This window comes from Vidua macroura, chromosome 10, assembly GCF_024509145.1.
Source record: "Vidua macroura isolate BioBank_ID:100142 chromosome 10, ASM2450914v1, whole genome shotgun sequence".
Classification (NCBI taxonomy): domain Eukaryota; kingdom Metazoa; phylum Chordata; class Aves; order Passeriformes; family Viduidae; genus Vidua; species Vidua macroura.
This window is the reverse complement of record NC_071580.1, coordinates 19,623,484-19,650,637: the sequence shown is the minus strand read 5'-3', so window position 1 is coordinate 19,650,637 and position 27,154 is coordinate 19,623,484. Positions and strand designations below refer to the sequence as shown.

Here is a 27,154-nt window from a genome sequence, read left to right as displayed (position 1 = left end):
CTGCTGTATGCTGGATTAAATAAATAGATTTCACCTTCTTTTTATTACAGAATTAGGAAGTATGTTTGGTTTATATAATGTGTACACTGTGCTCCCATTTAGCTTGAGACACTTCATGATAAAGCAGTTTATTCTTTTTCTCTGCACACTTTTGACTTCTTTCTGTTACATTTCCCTACATCTCTTAAACTACCTTTTCCTCCTTTGCCTCTCCTATCCATGTTCTAATTGCTTATATGCTTTGCTTCCTTCTAGATTTTTTTTTTTTTTGTCTTTTGCCAAAGTACATAGGGACATATGTACTTTTGCCAAAGTACATAGGGACCTGGATTTCTTAAATCTCTCATGTTTCCTTCTTGAGTTTCTGTTCTCTCCTAGGTTCCTATAATCACTTCTGGTGCGTTTTTTGACTTCAAGAGAGCAAGATTTCAACCCTTTTGTATTTCTGTGTTTGTAAAGACAGGGCACATGTTCACTGGCCTGTGTTTTCTTTGCAGTGAGACCAAACTTTGAGGAAGGTGGGACAGTGACCGCGGGGAGGAAACACGAATTTATACGCTCTGAGAGCGAGAACTGGCGCATCTTCAGGGAGGAGCAGAATGGGGAAGATGAGGATGGAGGCTGGCGACTGGCTGGGTCACGGAGGGATGGGGAGAGGTGGCGTCCTCACAGTCCAGGTGAGAGCAGAGCTGGGCAAACATGCAGCTGTGGTTACAGAGAGAGGGAAAAGGCCATGAGGAGAGGGAGGTGCCACGTTCAGGGAAAAATCAATTCATATAATTTTGGCGATTAAATACTGTTCTGGGCACATGTGGCTCCTGGTCACAAGATGATTAGCATAAAATTGTGCCTTTTGTTTTCCTTTTAGCATCTTCAGTACCCTAATATATTTAAGGGAACAATACTTTCCAGGTGTGCACTGTGTTGTGCTCCAGGTGTGTATGTACCTGGTAAAATAAGGGGTGTTTTTAATAGTACTGTTTCTTTGTGGCTGTGACAATGAGGGGGCTGAAATCACCCATATTAGACAGCATACCTAATGCTACAGAGTGACACTGACACTAAACCACTCTGGTCATTGACCTCTTTCTAGTTTTGCAGATGTATTTGCTATGCTAAGAAGCATCCCTGGAAAATCTCAAAATATGTTGCTCTACACATTTTGTAGTTAGTTACAGGATATCTTGTCTCAATAAATTTCAGGCACCTGTTTGGTTTCACTCTCCCATTCCCAGGCCTGACAAGGCAAGTCTGTTCACTTGCTTTCCAGCATTGCTGAAATTGCAGGAGAAATACAAAGCAGATCTTGGTATTTCAGTAGTAGAACTAAAACATATTATAGTTTTTTCCCTTCTTTTTGGAGAAAGATTCAGTCATACCTGGTGTGGGATCCTGGGTTTGGCTATCTTTTGGCTGCAGAAGGCTTCTGGATTACCAGGAGGGGATTAGGCCCTTCTACTATTACATCTTCATAGAATAATAAAATTGTTAAGTTTGGAAAAGACCTTCAAGGTGTTTGAGCCCAACAGTTGGCCCAGCACTGCCAAGTCCACCACTAAACCGTGTCCTTAAGTGCCACATCTACATGGCTTTTAAATCTCTCCAGGGATGGGGCCTCCACCACCTCCCTGGGCATCTGTGCTAATGCTTGACAGCCCTTTCAGTGAAGAAATTGCTCCTAATGCCCATCTAAACCTTCTTTCTGGTAGTTCTAGAGGGTGATAAGGTCTCCCCGCTTGAGTGTCCTTTGCTCCATGCTAAACTTAATAGGAAAGCAAAGAAAGCACAGGACATTTTTGGAGCTGAGGTGGACAACTTCTCTTCAATAAAAAAAAGTGCCAGTCACTCTTACAATGGCTCTGTTGCCCTTTTCAACATCCCAAGACTTTCTGTACAGTTATTGTTGGGAGCAACCATGACCTCTATTCTGAGCCTTCTTCACAGCTGTTTATAACTCAGCTCTCAAACAGCTGTTCTCTTGTACTAAAATGTAGCAATGAGCCCAGGGGTTGATTTGTCATCATATGTTTTCTATTTAGAGCAAGGCTAAGAGGCAAATTTTGAAGAATATAATTTTCTTTTCCCTGGTGTTTGGTCACAGTTGTTGATCAGACACTGCTGCTTTGTTATCTAGTTGAGGCAACATCAGGCCAGCTTCCTTATGATGCAGCGTGATACTCAGGAGTGGAGTGTTCTGTGAGTACCAGCCTGCATGCTTTAGCTTAAAAGGAAGTGTAGACCTCAAACTCCAGAAGTTCATTCAGGTCTTGAACTTTTTGGATGTTCTGAGAAAGGTTTTGAAAATTCATCTCACTTCTGTCATGGAAAATAATACTACTTATTTGAATTTACAGTGTAGTAGAAATGAACTGAACTTCCCTTATAAGTTAGTTTTAGCAGCTATCATTGATAGCCTGTTCAAAGACTTACGTGAATTTGCAAAAAAGTTGCTAATTTTGAGATAGCCTGAGCTGACAGCTGTATTGTCCTAGTTTCAGCTTTCATCAGAGCTGTATTTGAATTCTCCTCTTAGTAGTAGCCACAGAACTATCAAAATGGTTTAAATCACATTTTTGCTTTAAACAGTGAGTTTAACTCAAATTGGCGTGGTTTAAAGTACTACTTCGTACTTACTCTGGTGTTAGGTAATAGCATAGTCATATGTCCTGCTAAAAAATAGAGAAGTATCTTCAGAGGACTGTTGTAATTTGTTTAGTTGGTCCTTCCTGTGGCTTGTCTCTGTGTATTCCCTGCTAGGATCTTTACACTGGCTTTAATAACTGCTGGAAGAGTGTGATCACAGATCTAGATTCACTGGCTGCTTCGAAGAATTTTTTTTTTTTCCCTTTTAATTTTTAACCATGTTTTAAAATTTTAAATGTCTAAAAACCCCCTCTTTCTGTTACTCCAATTCTTGCATTCATACAATGATTGCCCTTTAAATTTACAAGGCCAAGTCTGTTTTGTCAGAAACATATACAGACCTGTTTTGGTCTCAAAAATAGTGATTGATCTATAGATGCTTATGGTTTTGGTTACCAAGTCAGCCTTAAGGAATAGGACTAAGTTTTTCTTGACTAGAATTTCTGATATTATTTTGTGTCTTTGCTTAAATAGCTTTTCAAATTGATCTTTTTCCTGAGAAGCATTTAAGAGAGGCCTTAGGCTGTACTCTCATATAAAGATTTTTCAGTTACTGCTTTGTTTGAAAGGTTTTTCAAATTCATCTTGATTCACTACACTTTCAGGTGCTGTGATTCAACTAGAGTTGAATTTTTGGGCATTGTTCCTTTGCATTTCTTAAATATCATGAAGCAACTAAAGTACATTGGGGAATCTTGCTCTGAAATTGAGCAAAAGAAGAACTAGGTCTGTATATAATGCCAGAAAAGTGTACTATTCCTTTGTGAAGTGTTCAGTTTAGCATTTAGTGTTGTTCTGGTATATATGGAAAATTTTACTGCAGAGTTAGAGAATAAAAGTTTAAAGAGAGAAATAGATATTAATAAGGCTGATGTGTTCTTGGATTTCCTGAAGCAGCCAGTAGTCCTGTCTTTTACCTACAATGTCACCATAAATTGCAAGGGATAAATTAAGCTTAAAATTGTCTCTACACTTGAAATATTGAACATATAACTACTGCCTAGAGATAGTATGGAGCTGAACTTAAAGCTGTGCTTGTGTCTTAACTGCTGGTTAAAAAACTTAAGGTAAGAATTCAGGTTTATCTCTCCTCTTGGCTTGCTTTAAAAGGTTGGCAGCCTAATATTTCAGACCTGAATTATGGCCTATATTCTAACTGGGCTTTTATAAACATATTTTGTTACTAAGAAACAAGGGCATGAGTCTGCTACCTATGTCTTTTTGCCTCTCCACCTAGCTCTGAAAATGTGGGGGCTGTAAAAGATGGTTTGACTAAATCTCTGCAAGCAGACTAAATGGTTCTTCATATGAACTTTGAAGATACCCGGGCTTAACAAAGTACTTAGAATTCACCTTTAGAAACCACATTTCTGTGTCTCACTATGAAGAGCTGCACTCCTGATACTGACATGTGAACTGTAGAAAAACAGAGGCTCCCTTCAATGCAGGCTACTCTCCCCTGCTGGAAACCCTGACATGGACATGGCTGCTTGTAATGAGGAGCTGTCTGTCCAGGGACTCAAATCAGAAATGCTGTCTGGTTGTCAACAACCTCTCACACTTAAATCTCTTTCCTTAATAGCATTAAAAAGATTTCCTCAGAACACTGATTTGATGGTTTAATGTTACTTTCTTTGCGAAGCATAACTAGAAGTGTAGGTTAAGTTATCCAGTGGAATTATTCGCAAATAAGCACATATGGAATAGTGAAGGCATTGTTAAAGTCTAACATTTGTTTCCTTGGTAAATTTAAAGATTGAAGTTCAGAATGTTTCTGGAAGGAGTTTGTTTTACATTTCCTGTATTTGTGAGACAAAAGTGGATTTTTTGCATGGCTAATATTAATTGTTAGGGTATTAAGGTCAGTGTGGAAACATTCATCAGTCATTAAACAGGACCATGTTTCTCCCCTTTTCTGTGATTTGTTTTTTTTTTTTTTTTTTGGTAGACATTTGATACTGTGAGGCTGCACTAATTCTGGTGCACAGATTGGTGGAGCAAAAAAAAAAATTAACTTTTTTTTTTATCCAGTTAAGAACAGCCATCATGAAAATCTCTAAGGTGCCTTCATTTTTCTTTCCCCTTTGTGATAAAGATGGCTTGTATTTCGTGGAAAGCTGTGAACAGTCCTTTCACTCCCAATTTGTTTTCCTTAGCAGCCAGCTCTTTACAGCTTAAATAACATTATTGCACTCAGAGGATTTGAAGCTTGGCTGAATGAAGGTGTCTTCTGAATATGAAGTTTATACATGAATTGGGAATGTTCTTCCATTTCTTATCTTTCCAAGTTTTGGTATTCCATGGCTTAAAAAAACCATTCCAGAGACTGACCAGTCCTTTCAAAGGTATTTGAACAGTTGTCACTCCATTTTTCATGTATGTGTACAAAAGCATACCTGAGGGCAAGAGGCAAAAACATGGGTGTTTTGTTCAGGATGCAACTGCTGCAGAGCCCCTGAAGGAAAACACAAAATCTTACACATGTAAAGGTGCCACAAAAGACTGAAATCAATGATGGCTGGTAAATTCAATTGGCAACTAGTGTTGCTTGTCTTATTTTGGTGCCTGTTTTAGATTTTGTAGACAAGCTTTTTTAGCCTTACATGGTTTTTAATGCTTATTCCACAGTTAATAATGTGAGGATATACAGTGGACAATATTTGAAAGTCTCCTGCTTATTGGCAAGATGCTCCTTTTCTTTGCCTTGAAGTTGCCTGTTCATAGGTGGGCTGTACCGTGTAGCAGCTTTCTGAATTGCTGTCAGTGTCCTTCCCCCCCCGTTGTGTGAGCACTGCCCCAGGACTGTGTGGTAAAGCTCCTTTCCCTGCCTTAGACGGCCCTCATTCCGCAGGCTGGCGGGAGCACATGGAGCGACGGCGGAGATTCGAGTTTGATTTCCGGGACCGAGATGACGAGCGGGGCTATCGCCGCGTGCGCTGCGGCAGCGGCAGCATGGACGACGACAGGGACAGTCTCCCTGAGTGGTGCTTGGAGGATGCAGAGGAAGAAATGGGCACGTTTGACTCCTCTGGAGCGTTTCACTCTTTAAAGGTGAAAAGCTGCTTTGGGCCCTTGGGTCACTTGGTGCAAATGTCCTGTGATGTCAAGTGGGTTATGGATGATGGCATTGACTTTGCAGAAAGTGCAGAAGGAGCCAATACCAGAGGAACAGGAGATGGACTTCCGGCCTGTGGAGGAAGGGGAGGAAAGGTCTGATTCTGAAGGGAGCCACAATGAAGAAGCCAAAGATCATGAAAAGACCAAGAAGGAGGGAGAGAAAACAGAAAGAATAGTGGCAGGTAAGGGGGATGACTTCTGTAACTGTCAGTGTAGAATTTCTGTTAACTCAGTTACTTAGAACTGTGCCTTGTTACAGAAGCAGTGGAAGAAGCAGCTCAGGCATCATCTCCAGCTGCCAGGTCAGACACCCCACCAAAATCCCAGCCTTCAGACCCGCTGCAGACAAACCTTTTTGAGAGGAAGGAAGATTCTGTGCCAGAAAGAACAGAAAAAACAGAAGATAAAGAGAATCAAGTGGAGAATACACTGTCAGCCAAAATGTCCAACAGAGGGGAAGGTAATAAACCTGACAGATAAATTTAGTAAGTTTCCATTACTCACTGTGAATAATCCTAGCCCCTTAAAAGAGGCAAGGACTTGTGATGGAAAGCCAGAATTCACCAACTCATTTATAAATACAGGATTTGTTGGCTATGCCATTTCAAATGCTTGCAGTGCACTGGTACTTCACACTGAACTGTGGTCCAGAGAAACATGAGCTAGTTGTGGATGTGCCTTACTGTGGTACAGCAGAATAGCCTGGACAAATGTGTGTAGCCAGGAAATGGGATATGCTCAAATGTGCCAAGTTCTGCACTCATAGAATTAAACTGTTTGTTCCTTGAAGTTAGGCTGGGTACCTGTGCTGTAAGCAGTACATTCAGGAAGATCTGAAAATACTTTTGCTTTGGTGCTAAATTTGAGCTGTTGAATATTCTGTGCATTAAGTTCTTAAAAGTAATTGTCATTTATGTTAAAGATAATGAACTAACTTAAACATTTTTCTTTAGATTTGGCTTCTCTTGCTCAACCTTTGCCACAGATTTCTGCAGACACAGCTGCTTCTGCTCATCTTTCTCCTCCTGTTTCCAATTCAAATCCTGCTCTGCGGCCAGTTCAAACACCTGTCACAGCTGCTCCAGGCATGGGCAACATTCCCACTGATCCAGATGATGAAGAGGGCCTCAAACACCTAGAGCAGGTAAAATTTCTCTAATTCCTTTGTTGTTGACAATAGAGAGACTGGAGGAATGTGGAATGCAGGAAATATTTGAAGCTCATAAAATCAGAAATGCAGCTAAAACTTTACACTCCACAATTTATACTGAAAGCTGCTTCCCTCTTTTTTTTTTTTTTTTTTCAAATAATTCAAGCTGTTGTATTTTTCTGTGCTATACCCCGAGTTGAAGAGCTAGAGACCATAGTGCTTATGACCACTGTCAAGTAGCATTATGATTTGCCTTGATAAATTATGTATGTCTGTTAAAACCCCCAAACAAACAAACCATCAAGCAAACAAAAACCCAACCAAAAATCCTGTAAGTGAATCACAACACTGTCTTGATGAAACTGTAGTGACTGCTGAGATGTAGAGCCTTCTTTGTGCTCATGCTTCCATGCCTGTTTTATTTTTCACTGTGGTACTGCATGGGACCTCCTTGGCAAGTTGCTCTAAAGCTTTTTCTAAGCAGGTGAACTGTGCTTGTTCAGGATTCTGCCTGACAAGTGTGGTAGACAGAGCTCCAGGTTTGTGTAGCAGTCACTCCTGTCCTGGGGCTGCCTGTCATTGCTGGTACACTCTGGAGCACTGGGTAGCACAAGGTGGTTGTGTTTGGTACAGTCATTTCCAAATCTATAAGCCCCCATCTAACTCTTTATTTCTTGCTGGTTTTGATGTCTCTTCCAGCAAGCAGAAAAAATGGTGGCATATCTGCAGGACAGTGCCCTTGATGATGAAAGACTAGCAGCAAAAATCCAAGAGCACAGAGCAAAGGGTTCCTCTATGCCCCTGTTTCATGAAGCCATGCAGAAGTGGTACTACAAAGATCCACAAGGAGAAATTCAGGGTAGGTCTGTGCCATTTACACTTCTCTTTTGTTTCACAGAATTGTTAAAGAGCTCTTCACAGAATTACCACCAAAAAATGCTGGTGCTTCTTTTTACAAAAGCAGCACAGGGAATTTACCATTCTAGAACTAGGTTTTGAAAATGTCTTCAACCCATCACTGCCCCCATGAGCTCAGCAGGCCAAACGTCCAGAACTGTGCTTTATCGTGGCTGAGGTTTGCCATCAGTTCATGTTCCTGTAAATTAGGTTAGACTAAAACCTGTTTCACATACCATTAGTTACTCAGATTTCCAGATAACAGCAGAAACAAACAAGGAATGTGACCACTCAAGTAGTTGTTGTAAAGAATCCACAAGAAACCTTGAAAATGGTTTTCTAGACTCAGCCTGAGGACGTGGAATAGTCAGGGAGGGTGGTTTGTTTAGAATCGAGGGCAAAGAAGAATCAAGTTTCCACCAGCCAGTGCTTGTGCAGAATCTCAATTTAAATTACACTTGCTGCCACTGCTTTGTTAGTTCATATAATAGATAGGAACTACTCCCTGCTTTCAATTTTTGCTTAAGAATTTTTTTTTGTAAATAAAATTTGAAGCAGGCCTTTGATATAGATACTTGCATCTTTGCTTTCAGAAGGTACATTTCCTTTGGAGGTCCCAGGGCTCGGTTTAGCGTCTGCTTCCCAAAAGTGCAGTTAAACAGTGAATTAGTGAATTCTTTCCTTGCTGTACTTCACACTCTGTAGTGTGAATGACTTCGCAGCTGTGAACTCCAGATAGGATTGGTGGGGGTGGTGTTTGTGGGATCTGTGTCAATCTCTTGTCTGCAGGTATTGCACGTCTTTAGGGGTTTTTTTTTCATCCGTTTAAGTTTAAAGAATGTTGACCATGAAGTTCTTTTGTTTGCTCATTGTATGTCAGTCACTGCTCAGTGTTTATTGGTGGGTGACAATCTAAATATTTCTGTTGCTGGATTAAGTACTTCAGTGTGACATCAAGAAAGAGATACTCCTTACAGAGAAGGCAAGCGTTACTGAATGTTCCTACTTTTCAGAAGATGTTTTGCAAAACTTATTTATGTGGTTCTTACTTGGTTAAATAATATTTTTATACTGATTTTCTGTGTATTTGAATATGTAAAATTAGTATAGGAACCCTCCTTTGAAAGGAATGACTGAAACCTTTCTTGGAAAAAAGAGGAAGAGAAGGAAAAGTGTAGATTTTTACAAAGGAAAGAAACTGGATCCTCATTATCTTAAAAAATGTAGTTGTTCATTAGAGGTGAATCTGTTTATCTGCTAAGTTCCAGAAGCAAAACTTGTGTAAAACATGAGGGTTCCTCTGGTTTGAAGGCAAGAGTTGAAGCAGGCTAAGATTGTTTAATTATCTGTGCAGTGCAGTTGAGAAAGCAGCAGTTGTGGTTTGAGCAGTGTCAGCCAGCAGGTACTGCTGAGCTCCAGGGTAGAAGCTGCAGCTGCTGTGAGACTGAAGCAGTAAGTGCTGCTGGAGGACAGCAGGGGGATTGACTGGCCCAAGCCCCACACCATGGTGGCTGCTTGGCTTGCACCCAGAGCTGACCTGTCTCCCTTCAAGGCAAGATGAAAGCCATCATGGATTTTTCCTGAGGCTGTAGGGCAGTGCTGTAGCCCCTGTGCAGATGTGCATGGACACTCCAACCTTGGATGAGCAGTGTCCCCACGAGTGGGTGAGGCAGACAGGAATGCCTGGTGCTGGGCACTGTGTGACCATAGGCAGCTCCTTGTTTCCAGCATGCTGAACCTGGCCTTGCTTCCCCTTCCCCACAACGTGTGCTGGTTGATATGATTTCAGGTCCGTTCAGTAATCAGGAGATGGCAGAGTGGTTCCAGGCTGGATACTTCACAATGTCACTGTTGGTGAAGAGAGCCTGTGATGAGACTTTCCAGCCACTTGGAGACATCATGAAAATGTGGGGCAGGGTTCCCTTCACTCCAGGCCCAGCACCGCTTCCGCATCTGGTAATTATGTGACAGTTACAGTATTGAAATAGTCCTCTAACAAGTGGGAATTTAATTAATTTAGGTGTCATCTACTCTGTCTTGGAATTGCAGGTGTTCCAAGCATCAAAGTTGAACTTGGTGTTAGATTACTTTTGCAAGAGTAGAAAAGACGTGTAATTTAAAAATGCTTGGTATGGCTGGGAGGCTGGGTACTGTGATATGTAAAGATGCTGTATATTTCACAGGCTTTGTAAATCTTGATCTTGGTCTAGGTATTTTTCTATTTTCGTTTTTTTCTGGTCAAAATACAACTTCTACATTGCTTTCATTTGCAATCTACTACTCTTAGTATATATGTTATTGAAAAAGAATGTTTTTTCCCTTAACATAGGGCGAGCTGGACCAAGAGCGACTGACTAGACAACAGGAGTTGGCTCTAATCCAAATGCAGCACCTGCAGTATCAGCATCTTTTAATACAGTAAGACTTCTTGTCCCAGAGATCTTCCAGTGGCTGTGTTCTGGTCTGCATTTTTAATCGTCTAAGTTCAGCTGCTTGTTGTTGTTTCCTTGGGCAATGGGGCTGGGAGTGCTTCACAACAGCAATAGCTGCTTCCACAAACACTGGAGATGTTGATAGTGTACAGGATTAGGGCAGTGTATCTGCCCCAGGCTCGCTTTTCAGAGTCCTTTCCAGTGTCACACATAGCTAGTTTAGTGAGACTTGCTTTATAGGTAGCTGTTATGGTTGGTCTGAATCCCAGGTGTCGTAGTAATGACCTTCAGATGTTTTGATGTCAGGAGAAGGCTACACATCTTTGGATCTGGAGATGGAGAAGGTGGAACTTACCTTTGGTCTGCTTGCTCAGCTGTTTGAAGATCAGTGGAAGGTCCTGCTGGGCAAAGCAATTTGAAATTCAGGTGTGCAGTTATGGCCAGCTCCTGACAGCTGTTTTTGCAGCAGTTTGAAGGAAAGAAAGCAGTCAGGCTTCTTTTTTAAGCGGATCCTGAAAGCACGTGTCATGACTATAGTTTTTCAATACTGATTGTCGGCTCATGATTGAATGAGGCAAGAGCCTGCTCCTGTGCTAGGCAATGCCTTGACATACTGGGGAAGAGACTGAATGCAAATGGGCAGTGATCAAAGCCAGATTAATTTGAGCTAAAATGATGGAATTTAGACAAAAAAGGAAGTAGTGTTGCACAGCTTATGAGACAAACATGGGGCAATAATAGCCAGGTGGCATAGCTGAGGGTGAAGAGAAGTCTGGTTCTGCTCATGTGAGCCAACTGGCTATATTCTTGTATTTCGATTCTTGTCAAGCTCCTGTGCTGTGGTTTCCTCTAGTATTTAGCATGTACATTATATATGTCAGTGGGTATTAGTCCCAGAGCATGAATCTGCCTGCAACTTGGGTGTAAGTGAACAAATACCATTTATCTGCTTCTCTTTTGAAGACAACAGTATGCACAGATGCTGGCTCAGCAGCAGAAGGCAGCCCTCTCATCCCAGCAGCAGCAGCAGCTTGCTATTCTCCTTCAACAGTTCCAGGCCCTGAAGATGAGGTGAGCTAGCCCAGGCTTGAACTGAATTCTGTTCTCCCTGTGCTCTAGTTTGTATGTAACAATAATTATATTTTGTCAGCTGTCTGTTCTAGTTAAGTTTTCTCATATTTTAGGATTATGTGTGTTAAAGATAGTAATGAGAATGTGTTTCAGAATAATAGGAAACAGTTTCAGGATATGGAGTACTTCTTTATATAAACCTTTGTTTCAGAGAGTGTTTATGGAAATGAGTTTGAATTGTACCTGTCTGACAGATATGTTGTGCTGATCACCAAGGACCTTTGCCAGTTCTGCAGTACTGGATGCTTGTTCCTTAAACTGGCCTCTAAGCAACAAATGCAAAACTGTAGCTTAGCCCTTGACTTAGCAGCAGGGGTGAGCTCAGCAAGAGCTCTGCAAGCAGCTACTGTTGCCCACATCATATTTTTGTTTTAAATAGAGGTGTGGAAGGAAAGCAGTGTGTTACAAGTTACTGAATCTCAGTGTTCAGAGCACTCCTCTCCATGGAAGTGGCGTGTTGACTCTTCCTGTTGGTATTACAGAATATCTGAACAGAACATGATGCCGCCTGTTACAAGGTCTGTGTCAGTGCCGGACACTGGCTCAATATGGGAACTTCAGTCAGCTTCACAGCCTACAGGTAAGGTGCTTAGCCTGGGTCAGGTCTCTTGGGAAAAATCCATGTGTTAAAAATCAGCATCTTTGAGATGATTCCTCTCTTTTTGACACAAGGGAAATTATTTCTGCATCATGATGTTTAACTGGATCAGCCTACTTTGCCTTACAGTAGAAGTTTAATTTGGGAGCAGTGAAGAATATAATAACTTTTCCAGTGGTTATGGAAGTCTAGATCTGAAGGGATTGTTCTATTTAAGGATGTTCTGTTCTGATGGGAGGAGCTGGAATAGCTGGTTCTTCTGTGGAATTTCATAGGAATCCCAGCCTTCCTTCAGTCATGTACAGGCCTTGATCTCCAGGAAGATAAGGTGGCCCTCTACTGACTAAAGCAAAAGTGTTAACATGATTTTAGTTCCTAAAACATAGTAACAGCATAAACAAGATTCTCCCCTTTCAGTTATGTTTTGTTCATGTGCTTATTTTTGCTTGTCAATGTTTGTTTTCTTCACTGTCTAGTCTGGGAAGGAAGCAGTGTCTGGGATCTGCCCATTGATACTGCAGCTCAGGGACCAGCTCTAGAACAACTTCAGCAGCTCGAGAAGGCCAAGGCTGCAAAGGTCAGAAACTGTTTTGTACTGTAAGAAGTTGGGATTGCTCTTCTGCAATGTAATTGTGGTTCTTGAGCCAGTGGAAGATTGAGCTCTTCAATGGATGATTTTTGACTAGATTTTCATCGAAAACACCATAAAGAGAATAGGGGTTATAAAGACAAGTTATGAAATCCTTGTGGACAGCTGTTTGGAAACCATTGCTGTGGAGGTACTACTGACCTCTGAAATAGTGGTTGTGTTCTACATTTGTGATTAAAACCTCTTCACTGGCCACCTCTGTTTTAAACTGAGATCATCATGAGCTGTCAGGCCAAACCCTGAGTTGAGACCAGGTAGTTGTACTCTTAATCCTTGTGATTTTCACCCAGACTGGTTTGGGGAATCATAAGACTCCTATTTAGTAGGGTTATTCTACAAGTACTCTAGTATTAAATTATTTTTGTCAGTTTGAACCTATATGACTCTGTACGTTTCCTGAAAATTACTATTTTATGATGACTGCAAAGCAACTCACTACTCACTTCTGAAGTCAGAGGGTATTTTGAGGAGCTGATGTAGAAAGACTGACTGGAAAACTGGTGTTTGTTACAAACAGAAATTGTCCAAAATTGTTCTGGACTGTTTCAGGAATCTGACCTCAGTAGACAGCCAGCTGATAGGTAAAATTGCAATTAAGGGAGAGCATCTGTCAGAGGCTTAATCTGTTAAGCTGTTACTGTAATATCAGCAGAGTTGCCCTAAGAAATGGTGTAGGAATACGTTACCTGCATCTGAGTATAGTTTTATGTGAATTGTAGCTAGAGCAAGAGAGGAGAGAAGTGGAAATGAGGGCCAAACGAGAGGAAGAGGAGAGGAAAAGGCAGGAGGAACTTCGGAGGCAACAAGAAGAGCTACTTAGGAGGCAGCAGGAAGATGAGAGGAAACGACGGGAAGAAGAAGAACTGGCCCGCAGGAAGCAAGTGAGTTTACCCAATGTAGTTAATCTCTAATAAATTATAATAATTTATAAAACTCACTTTAAGAATCCTGTGGGATCTAAGTAATCTTTGGTAGGTGTGTATGAAGACAGTTTTAATATTTTTCATGTGAGTATATTAAATTATGATTCTTCCGTTCTTGATTTTTTTTTAAGAGCCCAAACTTCAATCTGAGAAATGGGCTTTGATGGTTCACTTTAAGATAGGTTTCTGTTTGTGAGAGCAGGGCCTTTATTCCATGTGGAATATTCCCTCTCAACTTCTTAATGTCAGTGTTAGACTTTAGTTAGTTGCCCAGTTACTGCATGTTTCGATCTTTATTTCCCAGTTATGCAGTCAAGTGTTTTATGAAGATATGTTCTGGAGTAGATGGAGCTTGAGCAACTGTTTCAAATGAATAAGTGGTAGAGGGCTATAGTGGACAAAAAGTGATGTGGCATTCAGCTTATTTTTCCCCTGTTGTTTTTTTTTTTTAACTTAGTAAATTATTTTTTTGAATAAATTATTATCTGGGTAATAGAGTCTGTCAGCTTTTTTACTTGAGTTGATACTTGGGAAAGGAAGGGATGTAGTTTGATCAAGTATATTTCTTAAAAAGAATTACGTGGTCAATGTTGCAGTAGGCAAATGAATGTAGGAAGTGTAATACATTCTTAATCATCCAAGAATACACAGTGGAGACATTACTAGTTTGGCATTTCTAGCATTTATTTCTGAATTCTGTATGGAAGAAAATGTAATTATTCCTTAAGTGTTGCAGGAGGGAAAGACAGTGAAAGTTTTCACTCTTCATGTGAAGGATAAGGGCAAGCACAAGACTGAGCTTATTCTCTAAGGAGTAAGTCAGTAAATGTCCTGAAAAGTACCACATGAATAATAGGCAAAAGTACTAAATAATTCTGTCCTTTATAGTATTTCTTATGAGCTTAGGCAGCTGTAAAGCGTGTTCCTGCTTTAAGGGTCAGACACATCTGAGGAAGCCTCTAGAATCTCTAGTTTTGTTGGAAGTTCATTGTAGATCTCTGTTCACTCAGGGTTTGGGTTTTGTCACAGAAGGTCTATTTTAATTGGTACAGTATAATATGTAGATGATTTCATGGTATCTTTTGGAATCAAGTGTGCAAATAAATGGCTCCTTGCTTTAATGTATCTACTTTGTGTGCAGGAAGTCATTATGCTGTACAGAAAAGCATCCTCCACTTGAGGTCAAACTAACATTGAAGCAATAAGATACTCAAAAGTTTAACTATTGAGATCAATTGCTTTAGATCTGGTTCAATAACAAGAATGCATTTTTCAGCTGGTAACTCAATTTGTGTCATCTGTGCTGGCTTCAAGTAGACTTGGGTTGTTTCTTTTCACTAACAGTTTTGCCTCTGTGTATAACAATGTCTGTTAAATTCCAAAGTTTTCTTGTCCACTTTGGATTTGTACAGTAAACAGTCTGCCTCTCCCGTTCTGAGACGCCATGGGAAATATAACTATTTACACGAAGGAAGCAGAACGGGGTTGAAAAGCAGTAACAGCAAGTATTTTAGTTCATTACCAATGCAATAATTGCCACAATGCTTAATTCTGAGCAGTAATGTCTTGAAAAGGTAACAAAGAGTTTAAGCTCTTCTCTGGAAAGAGAAAATAATGTTGTATTCTGTATTAAAAAAAGAAACTGGTCATTATTTGAATCTGACTTCTGTACTGAAAGGCATTATAGAATCAGGGATGAACTGATTTATTAGCATGGATTTATGCAGAGGAGATGATGCTTAACAAATTTGATTAACTTCTTTTGAGGAGATGACAGTGAGAGCTGAGAGGGGTGAAGCAGTAGACTTAATCTGCCTGGACTTCAGGAAGGCTTTTGATGTAATACTGCATAAAAGACTAGTATATAAGGTTAGTAAATATGCTGTTGATGGTGAATTCTAAATTAAAAAAAAAATAACTAATAGAAATTCAATTCTGTAGGATGAAATGTCATACCAAATGTTGAATTCAGTTCTGTTCACAGTTTTCATCAATTACTTTGCACTGTAGAATTGAAAACAGTAATGCCCAGCTTGTGTAGCTCCTGTATTTCATTTTTGTCTCTGGTCTGGTATATTCTATTTTGTAATAATTGATTGCTTTCAGGAACAAAATTTGAGGTTTAATAACCAGTTAATTATTGTTTTCTCTGAATTATGTCTTTAGTTCTCCCTTTAAAATACCTGTTTCAAAGAGGAGAATAAAAAGATTTGTGAGCCCTAGTAAAATAGACAAGCAGAATTGCAGTTGTCACCAACTGCAAAAAAAATCTGAAAATTCTGTTTTACTTAAAAATCCAGAGTCTATTGAACTGGGGATTGCTGCTTAAGGATTTTTTTTGTAATACTACAGATTTTTTAAAAGATGTGAAATAAGCTGTCTGTACAGCCAGATGTGTATGTTTGAAAACAATTACTAAGAAAGATGCTAAAGAACACTGGGAATATCTTGGAGCAGGAATCTACGAACATGGGAACACTAAGAACCAAAGGATTGATTGTTTTCCATACCAGTCAGTGGCTGGAGAAAGCTGGAGAGCTTTGAATGGTTTTGGTCAAACAAAAACATCACATAATAAGATACAGAAGTAAATATTAAGACAACATTTTTATAGCTGTGAAGAGTCAGGAAAAAGGCTGTGTTTCCCAGCTTTTCATATCTTACAGGGTTGGGGTTTTTTTTCTTCTTTTTTCTCTTTTTTCTTTTTTTTTCTTTTTTTTTTCTTTTTTTCTTTTTTTTTCTTTTTTTTCTTTTTTTTTCTTTTTTATTTTGGTGTCAGTGAGACACTGTTCATCTTTAGTTTTGTAGGGGAGAGAAGTCTTTTACTCATGTCATTCAACAGTGTCTCTCCTGGCATACCTGAGCAATAAGGAGACCTGTACAGCTTTTTTAATGGCAATTCTAGCCTTGTTACCCAAGGGGGAAGTAGGGCAGCGATGTCACTGAAGTGTTGTCCCACTCAAGGGACAAGCCCTCCAAGGAGGACTTGGTGACTTTGTTCATCTCTCCCAGGTACTATGTGCTTTGTCAGTGAGAGCACCCAGACTGGCTGGCACTGAGGACTCCTGAGCTTGAGATCTTGCTCTGTGGTCTCCAGGCAAACAAAAAAGACTGACACCTTCAGCCTGTTCAGCGGCCTTTTCAATAAAAGATACAGCAAGCAGAAATTTTTCAGCACTTGTACTGGGGACACTTGATTACTGTGACTTGACTGCATGTGTCAAATTAATACAGTTAAAGGCCCAAATTTCAAAAATGGTTCAGGTGGTATGTGTTGCACTTGAAGCTGATTTGATTAATGAGAAAATGAATCACAGGCTATTGTTCTATGTCCAGCTAATGGAAAAACCCACTTACTGCACTTATATCTAGCACCAAACCACTTAAGTGATATTCAGGAATATGAGTGAATTGTGTGGCTTGCAGCCAGCAGCTGTTCAGTGCCATGGGATTACTTACAAAAGATCTTCTGTCTCCTGACAGTTTTGTTGCAGGCTTCTGAAATTCTTTGTCAGAGAAAAACCCAGGGCAGTTGTTCAGGGAACTGTAGTGTAGTTTATCTGTGCTGTTTGTACATGAATCTTTGGTGTCAGATTGGATAAAAGGGTCTTCCCTTGATTTACCAGTGTTTACATCTGTGTTGCACAGTTAATCCCCAATCATCCTATGAATAATGTATTGCTTATAAAAAACTTGCAGGAGTGTGATTACGGTAGTGGTCATTTTTAAAGGAAAATGCAAAATTGTAAAAGCTTAAAAAGGTTCTGGTCCAAAAATTAAGATCTTCAGGTTGAGCTGGTAGGGTAAGTCAGACAACAGAAGGGGTGAAAAGTAGGGTGGCCTTAAGTAGGTCAGAAAAGACTGCAAAAACTAAGGCTTTTTTATGCAAGGGAAAGTCAGAACTGGTGGAGGAGGTCCCCAGGTGGGATCCCATTTAACAATATACAGGAAGCTGCTTGACCCCATTCCTCAAAAAAAACCCAAGTAGCAGAATGAAATAATGTCTGTTTATGTTGCTAGGAAAGGGTGCTAACATTTAGTTTTGAAGTTAAGGAAATAATTTTAGTACTTGGAAAACAGAATAAAAATTATTGGAAGCAATTTGAACAATTTAGGGATAGCCCAAAATCAAAGCTCCTGAGAGACCTTGTTACCCAAAATATTCAAATAGTATAGGGAGAGCCCAGTCAAAGCCCTTGAGACTTCAAAAGTAACTGTCCTTAAGTACACTGGGCTGTGTCAGCTTCTTTCTGGTGTCTGGAGATGTTGTTTGAGTTTTGTAGTGCTCTTGAACAGTCACTATTCAGAAACTCCTATAAGTAGGAAAAGCTTCCAATTTTTAGCTGACAGCCTTCACCAGAAAGAATTAATGATACCCACACTTTGAAATATTTATAGATCTAATGTTCATCTGCTAGTGCTGTATAGTGAAAAGAGGAGTCTCACCTTTTGTTGTCATTCTCAATGCCAGTCTTCTTAAAAGCGAAGATGGGCAATTATGTCTTCTGTTTTTTGTTAAAATAATTTATGTAGGAGATGCACATTGCATCAGAAATATTTGTTAACATGTGGGTTTGTTGTGCTTAATGCACTGTTTTGGTAGAGTTTAGTTTGGAGCTAGGGAGCTTTTCTTGAGGCTACTTATTTGGCCAGACAATGCTGTAATCTGTGTTCTGATGTTGTTTGTTGATGAAATGGCATTTATAGACTGACATTTTGTTCCCAACTCCAGGAGGAGGCCCTCAGGCGACAACGAGAGCAGGAAATTGCACTAAGGCGGCAGCGGGAGGAAGAGGAGAGGCAACAACAGGAGGAAGCACTTAGGAGATTGGAGGAGAGAAGAAGAGAGGAGGAGGAAAGACGTCAGCGAGAGGAGTTAATTCGTAAACAGGTGAAAAATGACAAAAGGGACCTCTTCTGATTAATTATGGAGGCTGCCACAACAAACAGGCTTTGAAACTTGCACCAGTGCTTGAGAGACCATCAGTTTGGGTTAAAGAAAGCAGAGCTTGCAAACCGTATCAAGTTGAGTGAGAAAAGGTTGTTTACTTGTATCCTGACTTCAGACAAAACAATCAGTACCACTGTACTCTTAGGTAAAGAGATTTGGGTGGGAGTGAGTGTTCTGCCTTCACATTTAGCCTTAAGAATGGCTTTGCAGCACAGTATTTATGCTCCTTTCTGAGGCAGAGTACAGTATTGGAATAGCAGTTTATTTTGAATTTACACTCTCAGGACCTTTACTTTGTTATCTTGTCATCTGAGATGATCAGTTTTGCCGTTTTTTCTGTGTAGTGCCAAGACTATATTACCAGAGTTTCAACTTTTTTTCTTCCCTTTCTTATTAACAGGATTTTTTTCTCCTTGGGGTCAGTATTAGAAGTCCCTATTGGGGAATTGAGCTTCCAGTCCCCTAATTGATATTCTCACAGTCCCTTGGTCAAACTAATCTTGAAACATGATTGGCTTCACATTAACTTCCAAGTCTATTTCAGAATTCACGGTTATGATTTAAAAATGCCTTTTCAGGGTCCTCCTTTGTAAGATGTCCATCACCATTTCTGTCATTTGTTAGCAGAAGTGTCTTCTGTGGAACTCTATTGTTGAGTAACAACAGTAAATATCTCCATCTTTGTCACCTGTCTCTTCTTTCCTTATTTTTGCGAAGTTTTATTCCACTGAAAGTGTGGTGGTACTGTAAGTAGTACAAGCAGGCAGAAGCTCAGACTGAAAAGTGTGTAGCTACTAGAAGGAAAGTAGTAAGAAATGAGCTGGTGTGAATGAGGGAGATGCCATTCTCTTCCAAGTTCTTTGGTGGAGCAATGGGAAACATATATTTTTAGGGAATACAGACTGTTAATACTTTGTTACTGAGAAATGGAAAGGTAAATAAACAACCCAAACAGCACAGATTAGAGATAACATGGTCCCTCTCTGTTCTGTCAGAATATCGGTGCCACAGAGTTGAGTATTTTAAATTCTGCAAAGTCTCCTCAGACCTTATTCCTTTTTGTGTCCTGGGAAGGAAGAGGAGGCTGCCAAATGGGCACGTGAAGAGGAGGAAGCTCAGCGGCGGCTGGAGGAGAGCCGGCTGCGCATGGAGGAGGAGGCGGCCCGGCAGCGGCTGGAGGAGGAGGAGCGGAAGCGCAAGGAGCTGGAACTCCAGCGCCAGAAGGAGATCATGAGGCAGAGGCAGCAGCAGCAGGAGGCTTTACGGCGGCTGCAGCAGCAGCAGCAACAGCAGCAACTTGCACAAATGAAGGTAACCTGTTCCTGCAGTTTTACTTCCTTTCAGCTCAGCATGGGAAGTAAAGCCACAGCTGCATTCAGGACAGTCTCTGGTAGCTTGGGCAGAGCAGGGATGGATGAACTGTCTGGAGAGGGAAGAGGATAAAGAGTTGATGCGAGAAGAAAGAGGAAGAGAAGTTACAAATTAAAACCCGAAAATGTTCTGTCAATAGAAGCACACTGGGAAGGCATCACACGTGGGCACGGATGTTTTGTTTTGCCACAATGAGCAAGGGCCAGTGCAAAGTTTCTAAAGCTTGAAATTCCTAAAGTCTTTGAAATCTAAATGGATTGCTTTTTTTCAGGTAATGATGTGTTACATTATTCTTGATACAGTGTGTCAAACACTGATACATCAGAGGGCAATTCAAAGAATGTATAATTTACATTGTCTACCTTTTCATACCTTACACCATTTATACCATTATACCATTTAGTACTTTCTAGGGTTTTGTTAATCTTTAAACGTGGCCGTTCTTTTCCCCTGGGTTTATACCGTTTCTTTCCTGATTATACTCCAGCAGTGTTCTCAAATGTTTTGTAATTCCTGATGGTGTCTATTTTGGCCCAGCTCCCTTCATCTTCAACATGGGGTCAGCAATCAAATTCAGGAGCTTGTCAATCCCAGACCACACTGTCATTGGCCGAAATCCAAAAGTTAGAAGAAGAACGAGAACGGCAGCTCCGAGAAGAGGTAAACACTGACAGCAGCGGAGTGCAACTTGTTAGAGGGGACTCAGCTGTGGGACTGCTTAGCTGTCACTTCAGTTATTAGAAGGAATGGTGAGGATGAGGAATGTTTTTTTGAAATAGCATAACTCAAAATCCTGTCCTTCAGGCATAGGTTCAGTAAGCACTTGTGTGAAAATTTTTATTGCTTCTTAGTACAAGAATCTGAAAGAAGGGAAAACTGCACCCTTTTAACCTTGGGAGTGTAATATGTTCACAAAACAGTATACAATTATTTCACATCTATATTCTAATGTGTTTGAAGATATTCACAAGACCAGGGCAGTTAAAGGGAGGATGGGTTGTGGGGGGAACAAGTGATGGTAGGAGAGAAGGTCATCTTCCAAGAAGCTGACTGTAGGAATGATTTGATAAATTTAATCTGTCCAAGGCTAATAAACAATTTATATTTACTGGTTACCTAATGTCTCCCTTTTTGGAGGAACAGTAATGGCTCAGAACAATAATAGGTCAGCCAGGCTTCTGTGAATTCTGTTTAAAACCAGTTTCCAAGTTAGACTTTTGTATAGTAATGATCATATGAAAGTATTTACAAGCACTTTTGTCTTGCATGCAACAGCAAAGGCGTCAGCAGCGTGAACTAATGAAGGCCCTCCAGCAACAACAGCAGCAACAGCAGCAAAAATTGTCAGGCTGGGGTAATGTCACCAAACCAACAGGCACCACTAAGTCCCTGCTGGAGATACAGCAGGAAGAGGCAAGGCAGATGCAGAAACAGCAGCAACAGCAGCACCAGCAGCCGAACAGAGTCAGAAATACCACGGTACGTTTATTTATCTAATCAGTACATGGAGGAAAGCAGCCGTGACAGTTCCCTCTGTCTGTTCATGTCTTTTCTTCTGGGTCTGTGCTAATAACCAGCATCTCTTTGTTATGTCTCAACAGCACTCTAACCTGCACACCAGCATTGGGAATTCAGTGTGGGGCTCTCTAAACACGAATCCCAGCAACCAGTGGGCATCTGACCTAGTCAGTAGCATCTGGAGTAACGCCGATACCAAAAACTCAAACATGGGTTTCTGGGATGATGCAGTGAAGGAAGTGGGACCTCGTAACTCGACCAATAAAAACAAAAGCAATGCCAGCCTCAGGTAGGAACTGGGGAAGGAGCTTTTGCAAAGAAAGATTGCTACTCCTGGCGTGATCACTTAGCAGTTAGAACATCATGTGTTTTCCTTTTTTTTTTCTCTGTCATTCAGCATCTATTTTGACAACAAAAATAGCTAATAGGTGACCATTCACCATTCATTTTATCACTTGCTTAGACAATTATTTTGTTCTTAAAAAGTGTTTGCATCTTGTAAAATAGTCTTACAACACTGTACTGTATATGGTACTGTGGGTAAGCCTGGTAACTGATAATCTAATTATATGCTTTTTCTTTACCTCAGTAAATCTGTAGGTATTACAAGTAGACAAAACAAGAAGGTAGAAGAAGAGGAGAAGCTGTTGAAATTGTTCCAGGGGGTTAATAAAGCCCAGGATGGATTCACTCAGTGGTGTGAACAGATGCTTCATGCACTCAACACAGCCAACAACTTAGATGGTAAGAGATGGAAAGAAACGGGGGGAACAATACCTGTTCTGTTTCCTGACAGAGTAGTTCTGAGGGACTGTAATGGTATCAAACCAATGTTTCCAATGCACTCAGCAAAAGGACATCGTTAAATAGTGGCTAGAAGAACTGGCTGCATCCTCTTTTAGGTTTTCATTGTCCTAACTATACCAAATCAGTGGGGTTTGAAAAAGTTCTGAAGTCTGTCAGCCAGAGCCCTCCTGAGGATTTCTGGTAGTCATGGAAGCATTATCCAGCAGATAGATGAGGATCCAGTTTCATCCTGCATTGCATGATAAGGGCTTTATTGTGGGAAACTGGGAAGGGCAAGCTACTAGACCAGCAAATATTTGACACAGGAATCTGGCACTGTTGTTTATTGCATGTGTGTGTTTGCTATCAACATGCATTCGCTCATGGTCTGTCTTCTTCTTGCAGTTCCCACATTTGTTTCTTTCCTGAAGGAAGTGGAGTCTCCCTATGAGGTCCATGACTACATCCGAGCCTACCTTGGAGATACTCCTGAGGCCAAGGAGTTTGCCAAGCAGTTCCTCGAGCGCCGTGCCAAACAGAAAGCCAGTCAGCAGCGGCAACAGCAGCAACAGCAGGTAAAGGTGGCTCTGCTCTCCCTGGGGACTGTGTGAGGCTGGAGAGTCAGCACCCTGCTGGATTCATCACCGTCCTGCCAAATGCAGACAAGAAAGCAGCTTTCCAGTTTTTACCACAGGATCAAGTTTGCTTTGTAACTTAACAGTTGAGGCCAACAGTAGATCAGAGTGTTTTTGCATGGTGATCTGGGAAGCGCTGTGGGAAGATGAGGTGGATACATCAGTAGCTAGTGCTGCCACATGGATTTAGGAAGTGCTGTGGGCTCTCTGAATATTTAGTGTATAAATAAACCAGACTTCACTGTGCTCTGTAATCTTGTTCTTAATTTGTTCTCTAGGATTCAGTGTGGGGGATGAACCACAGTTCGCTACATTCAGTCTTTCAGACCAATCAGAGCAACAACCAGCAGTCCAACTTTGAGGCTGTGCAGAGCGGGAAGAAAAAGAAGAAACAGAAAATGGTTCGAGCAGATCCCAGCTTGTTAGGTCCGTTTCAGTTTTTAAAAATCAGTGTTTAATTTGGTAGTGGTGGTTTGCTTTGGGGAATGTAGAGGATTCTTATTGGACCTTCTGAATTTGAGTACAAAAGTTGGAATATCTTTAGACTCTTTTCAGTAGTATTATTTATTTAATGATTTGAAAAATTCTGTATGAGTGTCATGAAAAACTTTTGTTGAACTTTACCTCATGTAATGGCCTCTTTCATACCTGGGTTATTACCTGGAAACCTCTTAAGTAGTTCAGGCATGTCAGTTAAATTCCCTTTCCTCTTTTGAGTTGACCTATGGCTATTTTATTGCTTTAATGCTGATTTGTTCTTTGAAGAAAAGCGTGTTTTCCTTTCTTTATGAGGAGCAGCTTTCTGAGGCTGTCTTTGCCTTGCCACCTTTTGCTGGGAGCTGACCACTGCCCTAGTCAGAAAAGAGAGCAAAGGTTGAAGTGGTCACAGATTTTCAGTTGGAGACTGTGGAGATGATGACCTCATTAGGAGTCCTTTATTTATTTATTATGTTCTGTGTCTTAATTTTTATGTGAGGCTGGTTTTAACAGTCCCCTGTAGCACTTTATGCAAAAGTTTCTTTGCAGTAGCTTTTAAGGTACAAGGCCATAGTGAGTGCATGGACACTGTGGGATGACAGATCACTGTTGTGTTCCTGTGGAATAAATGTCTGTGTTTGTGCCCTGTATGACAGAGAGGAAGCCAGGGCACTGCACCAGGCCAGGCTTTGTTGTGCTGCTTCTGCTGAGCCCAATTGCTTTAGAGCAGACAGGTATTGTCCACCTGAAGTCACTGCTTTTTTAAGGCTCTAGCAGAGCCCTGCCTTTGGTTTTTGCCTTTCTTCTATTTTTGGTCTCACCAAAGTCAGTACTCCAACTAAATCAGTGATTTCTGCACTGGTGTGTATGGAACTTCTCAGTGGGATCCTGACTTATGCCCATCCACTGAGTCTGATCTGGGTACTCAGTTGAATATATTAAAAAAAAAAAACAACTCATGTGATGTGAAGAAGAAATCACTAAATACAATTTAGAAGTTCCAGCTGGAAGGGAAGTAGCCTGTGCAGCTTTTTAAAAATGCATACTCTTTTACAGAATAGTTTCAGATGCTTTTAGGCCACACAGCCACGTGAGGGAGCTAGAACAACTTTCCTAAACCTACTGAACAGAGCATTTCTTATCTCTCGAAGTGGAAGGCAGTTGGTTGTCTAGCACAGAGCAAACCAGTGTAGCACTCTCAAGACACTGGAGTTCAACTTTGCCTTACAAGGGGAAACTTTCCCTGTTCTTATATGCCACATGGTGTTTGTACAGCCTTAAAAAGGGGATTTCAATAGGAAAGCTGCATTTGATTTATTGGATTTGTTTCCTTACTGAAAGTGTTTTCACTCTTTCTCACACTTTTCTCATGTGCATCATGTCCTCAACACATACGGCTAAAAGGTTGGATAGAAGTTTGGGTGCATCTTGAGCCACCTGCATGGCCCTGGGTAACTTTGTACATTTTCATGTTGTACTCCTGAGAGGGAAGCTTGTAGAAAAGCATGGAAATAGATGTAATTGCTACTAGATTTCATAGGTACATGCATTGAGACTTTAAAGGGTAAAATTGCTCACAACTCCTGAAGTGTGGGAGCATCATTCCACGTGTGCATTCCAAGTTCTCAGCATGCCCACTTCTTCCTCTCAGACCAAGTAAGTATGGTGTTGACAGCCACTTCCAAGAACCAGTTGACTTAAACACGCTCCCTTTCGAGATGTTGCAGAGCCATGTTGCCACCAGGTATAGATGTGCCTCCTACTGGCTCTGCAGGTGACATCTTTTAAATGGAACTTGAAAACAGTCTTCTGATCTGGTTTTAAAGACAAGTGATGCTTGTCTAAATATACAGTTGATTATCTTTAGTTTATCTAGGAAAAAATCAGACAGTTTGGGTAACTGCATCTGTAGCCTTACTGAATTACCCCTAGATTCACTTTCTCTTACACGTGGTACTGCATTTAACAGATGTTTTGCATCAAGTACACTATGCCACAGCCAGATTTTTAACACCAGTTCTTCTTGGTTCACAGGGTTTTCAGTGAATGCTTCATCAGAGCGGCTCAATATGGGAGAAATAGAGACTTTGGAAGACTACTGAGCATGTGCAAATCAACTGGCTTTTCCTGCATCTGTTAACCATGGATTCTCTGTTTGGACACCGTACTCTCCACCTTGTGTTGTTCTTTGCCTCGCAGTGAATCACAGGATCAATCATCTCAGGCTGCTTCCTCTGGCCCCAGCAAACCCTTTCTGCCCAGGACTGCACAGGCATTGTTCCTACTGTCAGCCCACTCAAGTGGACTTTGTTCAGAGTCCCGGGAGGGTGGGAGTTAGGCTTTGTTCACAACAAGGCTGAATTGGGCAGCAAGCTTTCACTGTGCTGTGATTCATTCTGCTGACATACCTGGAAAAAAAAATCAATTGGGATTCTGCAAAGCATTGCTTCCTTCTCCTGGTTACTCTTACCACATCCAACACGTGCAGTCATATGGAGAGAGAGAGAGAGAGAGATTGAGAGTTTGTGGTTAACAGATGTTGGTCAAAACCAAAATGCCACACAGATACTGACTTGGCTGCTCCATCAGGGCAAGAGGTGCTCTCCTGGCCAGGAGTTGCATTCATAAGCTACCCTTAGAAACTGGCAACAGGAGAGGGGCGGTAGCGGGCACAGTTTAGCTTGGGTTGGTTTGAAGTTGCACACCCCCTGCCAGCCCTTCTCAGCACATAATTTTTGGAGGGAAAGCTTGAGACTGTCTTCATTAGGTGGTGATGCTGAAGCTGGTGGAGTTCCTGTCGGCATTCTCCAGCCTTCCTGGACAAGTGGGGACTTCTGCTCTGGAAAAAGGGGGGTGGCATCTCTTCTTTCAGGCTGAATTTACCCCATAAGTGCTACCTTCAGAGGGTTAGGACCAGTTTATTTTGAGCTCTTTTCCTGCAAATTTGTCTCGTTTAAGAGACAGTGGGATCTTTACAGTGTGGATCTGTAGTCTCTGGAGAGGGTGGACCCTGGCTTTCAGAGACGTGCCAGCAGCCTCAGCTGGTTGTCACTTGAAGCAGTGCTTAGGTATCGAGCAGAATGCCCTTTCGTCATGGAGAGAGACACTGGAGGACGAAGCTTTGTGCAATGATGGCCCTGCTTATCTTCTACACCTTAAAAGTACTTCATGCACCTTCACTGGGATCCATAACCTCTAAGTGTTTATGGAGTCATAACCTTCCTCTCTCACCGAAAGATTAACACCACCTTCCCTGCTCCACGTAACCACCCACCACCCCCACACACACACCACAAACGACAGAGAAGGAAAACTGCCAAATGCACTTAGTTTGAACCCCCTGGTCCCATCTCCCGTCCCCAGAGGGGTGTAACCTGCGAAGGGAGATATGCTGCAGTTTTGGTGGAGTTGTATAAAGGTGTCTGTTATTCTGTCATCACTGCCTAAAGAAAACAGTTTGAGTTGCTCAAGAGCAGTTTGGCTTTGGAGTTTATTTTGTTTGGTTTATTCATTTTTTGGGGTCACCTTCCCCTCCTCCTCCTCTCTCTTCCCCCGTCCCCAAACATGTACAGTAACTATACAGAGACTGCTGCAGACTTGTATATAGTTTTTGGATCCGATAGCATGGAGAGACTTGGAACTGTTGCAAATCTGGTCTCCCTGTCTCCTTTGCTTTGTAAATTCATAAAAGGGGGAAGAGGGGTAGTTAAAATGTTTACAAAACTTTAAACTCCCTCTGAACTTTTGCCAGTGTGGGGGGGAAAAAAGAGAGAACTTAAATAAAACCTGGTTGTATTATATCTGAGAGAAAACTTTCTGCTTGCTTTTGTCAAAGCTGAGTATTGAGATAATTCCTGGTGCTAAAACCACCCAAAC

General features: G+C 41.1%; 1 protein-coding gene across 13 annotated transcripts in view; it reads left to right on the top strand.

Moving 5' to 3' along the window:
• The window catches only part of GIGYF2 (GRB10 interacting GYF protein 2), a 73,904-nt gene extending 48,186 nt beyond the window's left edge, over positions 1 to 25,718 (top strand). For 7 of the 13 annotated variants that reach the window (XM_053986896.1, XM_053986894.1, XM_053986895.1 and 4 more), the window contains 22 exons: positions 498 to 677; positions 5,477 to 5,694; positions 5,783 to 5,942; positions 6,020 to 6,220; positions 6,714 to 6,904; positions 7,610 to 7,769; positions 9,597 to 9,763; positions 10,137 to 10,225; positions 11,203 to 11,310; positions 11,853 to 11,950; positions 12,445 to 12,545; positions 13,337 to 13,498; positions 15,308 to 15,409; positions 18,273 to 18,431; positions 19,566 to 19,802; positions 20,400 to 20,522; positions 21,138 to 21,341; positions 21,464 to 21,669; positions 21,970 to 22,124; positions 22,572 to 22,741; positions 23,080 to 23,227; positions 25,313 to 25,718. In XM_053986896.1, coding sequence (XP_053842871.1) covers positions 498 to 677; positions 5,477 to 5,694; positions 5,783 to 5,942; positions 6,020 to 6,220; positions 6,714 to 6,904; positions 7,610 to 7,769; positions 9,597 to 9,763; positions 10,137 to 10,225; positions 11,203 to 11,310; positions 11,853 to 11,950; positions 12,445 to 12,545; positions 13,337 to 13,498; positions 15,308 to 15,409; positions 18,273 to 18,431; positions 19,566 to 19,802; positions 20,400 to 20,522; positions 21,138 to 21,341; positions 21,464 to 21,669; positions 21,970 to 22,124; positions 22,572 to 22,741; positions 23,080 to 23,227; positions 25,313 to 25,380 — 3,407 coding nt within the window. In that variant the 3' untranslated portion in view covers positions 25,381 to 25,718. The remainder of the gene's footprint in view (positions 1 to 497; positions 678 to 5,476; positions 5,695 to 5,782; positions 5,943 to 6,019; positions 6,221 to 6,713; positions 6,905 to 7,609; positions 7,770 to 9,596; positions 9,764 to 10,136; positions 10,226 to 11,202; positions 11,311 to 11,852; positions 11,951 to 12,444; positions 12,546 to 13,336; positions 13,499 to 15,307; positions 15,410 to 18,272; positions 18,432 to 19,565; positions 19,803 to 20,399; positions 20,523 to 21,137; positions 21,342 to 21,463; positions 21,670 to 21,969; positions 22,125 to 22,571; positions 22,742 to 23,079; positions 23,228 to 25,312) is intronic. The other 6 variants (XM_053986902.1, XM_053986901.1, XM_053986900.1 and 3 more) reach the window with 6 other exon arrangements.
• The last annotated feature ends 1,436 nt before the right edge of the window (positions 25,719 to 27,154 follow it).